The sequence below is a fragment of the Corvus brachyrhynchos genome, unplaced genomic scaffold, assembly GCF_000691975.1.
Source record: "Corvus brachyrhynchos isolate BGI_N302 unplaced genomic scaffold, ASM69197v1 scaffold65, whole genome shotgun sequence".
NCBI lineage: Eukaryota > Metazoa > Chordata > Aves > Passeriformes > Corvidae > Corvus > Corvus brachyrhynchos.
In genome coordinates, this window is record NW_008238365.1 from 2940310 (window position 1) to 2943514 (window position 3205).

Genomic DNA, 3205 nt, shown 5'->3' on the forward strand with positions numbered 1-3205 from the left:
AGGCAGGACTGCACATCCCTTCCTCTGCCCCATGCCAGGACCCTGCCCGGCCCTTGCAGGCCACTGGGACGTATCAGTGGGAGAACAGCCCTTCTCTAACCTCATTTTTTCCCAGCTCTGTTTTTCAAGGATTCGCTAAAGCAGCCACCAGTGAGAGCCCAGCGGTGGTTTGGGTGCAGATGTGCTTGGGGACGAGGAGGGAGGGAGAGGTGACAGGGACGAGTGCCAGTGGCAGAGCCCTGCCCTTACCTTGGGCTCCATGATCTTCCACCCGTTGGCCTTGAGCTGCTGGAGCTCCCCGAACTTCATGCTGACATCCTCAATGGAGAGCTGCAGGAGGTCCCAGAAGCCAGCCAGGTCTTGGAAGGTGGGCACAGGGAATGCGTTGGGATCCTGTGGGGGCAGAAGGACAGAGTGTCATCCTCGTCCATCGGTGGGACATTGGCTCTGCTGGCCATGGGGCCATCCCACACCCCGGTGCTGGGGGGCTCTGTGTCCAGCTCTCCTCCATGGTGGTACAAAGTCACTGGCTGAGGGTGTGAGACACCCCTGCCCCACCACAGCTGACCCCCAGCATCGCTGCCCACTCACCATGTTCTGCTGGCAGAGGCGGTAGAACTGCTGCACCTTCTGGGACATGAGGAGCTGGGCACTGCCCACCGCGCTCCGGATCTTCTCCAGGACTGGGGGGAGAGCAGACAGTCACGAGCAGCTCAGACCCCTCCAACACATCGTGTCTCTCCTCTCCTTCAGACCCCTCTAGCCCCAGAGGGTTTCCCGGTGTTTCTTGCCCTCACCCAGCCTCTTCAGCCGTGTCAGGGAAGATGCTCCAGAGTGGGAGCATTGCAGGACAGTGACTGTGCCCCCCCAGCTCTCCAGGATCCCCAGCCCCTCTTTTCACTGCAACACCCCACCCGACTCACTCTCCTCGGGCAGGTCATAGTCCTCCGCCTCCCTCTCCATCTGCTGGCACCAGCCCTCCATCTTCTCCACCTCTGCCTGCAGCAGTTTGATGAACCACTCCCCATCGCGGTGGCACGGGGAGGCGCGGCCGGAGTCGGGGAGGCTGCGGGAGCCCCGCTCTATCCCGGAGTCCCGCCGGGGCACCTCCACCGTGTCGTACTGCAGCTGGTAATCCTCGCGGTACGCCCACTGCCCCTGCGTGTGCACCGTCTTGTACACGGCGTACTGCCGGCCCGACTCGGGTTCCGAGGAGTGCCGCTGGAAGGGCCGCCCAAACTGCAGGGCTTTGTCCTCGGTGGCCACGGCCAGGCCGGTGAAGCCCTCGAGCTCCAGGTCCGCCTGCACGCCCGCCGTCACGCTGTTGGAGCGCTTGAAGCGCGCTCGCCTGCGGAGAGAGGGAGAGCGTGGGGACCCTCGCAGCCAGCAGGGATTGTCCTGACTCCCTCCCCCGTCAGGTACCGCAGGGGCAGGGTGAGGGATGCCCACAGTCAAGATGATGCTGGGGATGCCGGGGTGGATCCCGGAGCATTCAGGGCCACAGGGACAACCCTGAGCAGCTGCAATCTGCCAGTCCCTCATCTCCTCTGCTCTTAGCTTGTTTCCATGGCTACCAGCACTGGACCGAGGATAGAGAGGAGCATGCACGGGGCTGCATGGGCACAATGCCGGAGCTCCCCTCCTGCAGGCCATGAAGGTTCTGGCACACCTGGCATTCCCATCCCAGCCAAAATGTCATGGTTAGCTGCAGAAGTGCCCAAAGGTTCATCTGCACCTGGCGTGGGCTCAAAGCTAAGGGCTGAGCCCAGCAGAGGAGACCCAGCACAGGGCAGGAAGAGGGCAGCCTCTTCCCTGGGCAGCAGAGAGGGCAAAGGGAAGGCCAGATCCTGCCCCAGGTGGGGGCAGCTGGCCTGGGATGTGTATGGTGCTGAGCTCTGGGGTTTCAGCCAGAGGAGAGAGGGAAAAGATGCTGTGTGGTAGTGGTGGTGTGCAGAGCTCAGGAAGCCGCTGGGAACCCAATGCATCAGTGCAGCGAGTGTGGCAGGTCTCAGCCCAGTCCAGCCATGTGGTACCTTTTGTCTTCCTCCACCTGCACCCCAATGGAGTGAAATTCCCTCTGGCTCCGGCTCTCCGTATCCGAGTCAGAGACGGCCTCAACCTGCCAAGGGGCAGAGGGAGCGCGCTGAAGGGCAGCCCCAAGATGCAGCGTGGAGGCTCAGCATCGCCCACACCACTCAGGCAGCCCACAGGGAGAAGCGGAGCCCACCTGGACGCCGATGGACGGACGCCACTTCCGCTGCCGAGCCAAGCTCCGCAGCTCCTCCCGGCCGGGGATGGCCTTGATGATGAGTGTGGAGGGCTTGGGAGCGGCGCGGGGCTGGACCGGGGGCAGGTCGAGAGCCACGGCCGTCACCTTGGAGCTCTCCAGGCTCTCGGCCGAGTTGCAGCGTGCCGTGGCATCTTTGGACCAGGCGGGGCTGCGGGCGACCTCGCTGGGTAGGTAACTCTCGTGGGTGGATTCAGTGCTGCTCTGCGCCGTGACGGAGATGAGAGGTTTGGCTTTGGTTCCTGGAGGGATGGGAGGTGGAGCTTTTCTGTAACTGAAGGCTGTTGTGGGAGAGGCGCAGGATGAAAAGGCACGTGAAAACACAGACACTTGCTCATTTCCCGCCACCAACAGGGGCCCCGGGGAATGCTGCCCATCTCCTCCCACAGCACGGGGCTCATGGCCCCACAGGGTTTGCCCCTAAGCTGGGTTAGATCCGGACTGGAGCTCAGAGGGGCTGTTTGGCCAGTTTTGGGGGTTTGAAAACACCCCAGACCCACACTGGCCACATTGCTGCAGCACCCAGCAAGGGGCAGAGATGGGGACAGAAGTGGAGGGAAGGAAGGAATGGCAAATGGGTGCTGGGGACACAGAGCAGCCCCCTGACTGGGACTGAGCCACCAGCAGGACGCTCACACCCTGTGCTGGGCACTATAGGGGTCAAGGGACAGGAGGAGGGCAGCAGCAGCCCTTGGCAGGTGCCCAGGTAAGCAGGCAGGGAGATGTGGGGGTCCCTCATGCGGCCAAGCCCTCACCACCCCCCATAACTCACAAGTGCTGGGCTTCAGGATGCTGCTGGTGATGGGCGGCCCAGGAGGGGCCGACATGGAGAAGAGCGAGAGGCAGTCGTCGTCCTGGGAGCAGCCCGCCTGGATGGCCCGCAGGTAGCTGTGGCTCCCCCTGCGGGAGCAGCCGGGG

General features: G+C 63.4%; 1 protein-coding gene across 1 annotated transcript in view; it reads right to left on the minus strand.

Moving 5' to 3' along the window:
• Window positions 1-119: 119 nt before the first annotated feature.
• Window positions 120-3205, minus strand: part of DLGAP3 (DLG associated protein 3) — a 10326-nt gene continuing 7240 nt past the window's right edge. The window contains exons 5-10 of the mRNA XM_017736139.1: window positions 3060-3204; window positions 2228-2568; window positions 2034-2119; window positions 924-1348; window positions 592-683; window positions 120-393 (exon numbers count right to left, since the gene is read on the minus strand). Coding sequence (XP_017591628.1) covers window positions 136-393; window positions 592-683; window positions 924-1348; window positions 2034-2119; window positions 2228-2568; window positions 3060-3204 — 1347 coding nt within the window. The 3' untranslated portion in view covers window positions 120-135. The remainder of the gene's footprint in view (window positions 394-591; window positions 684-923; window positions 1349-2033; window positions 2120-2227; window positions 2569-3059; window position 3205) is intronic.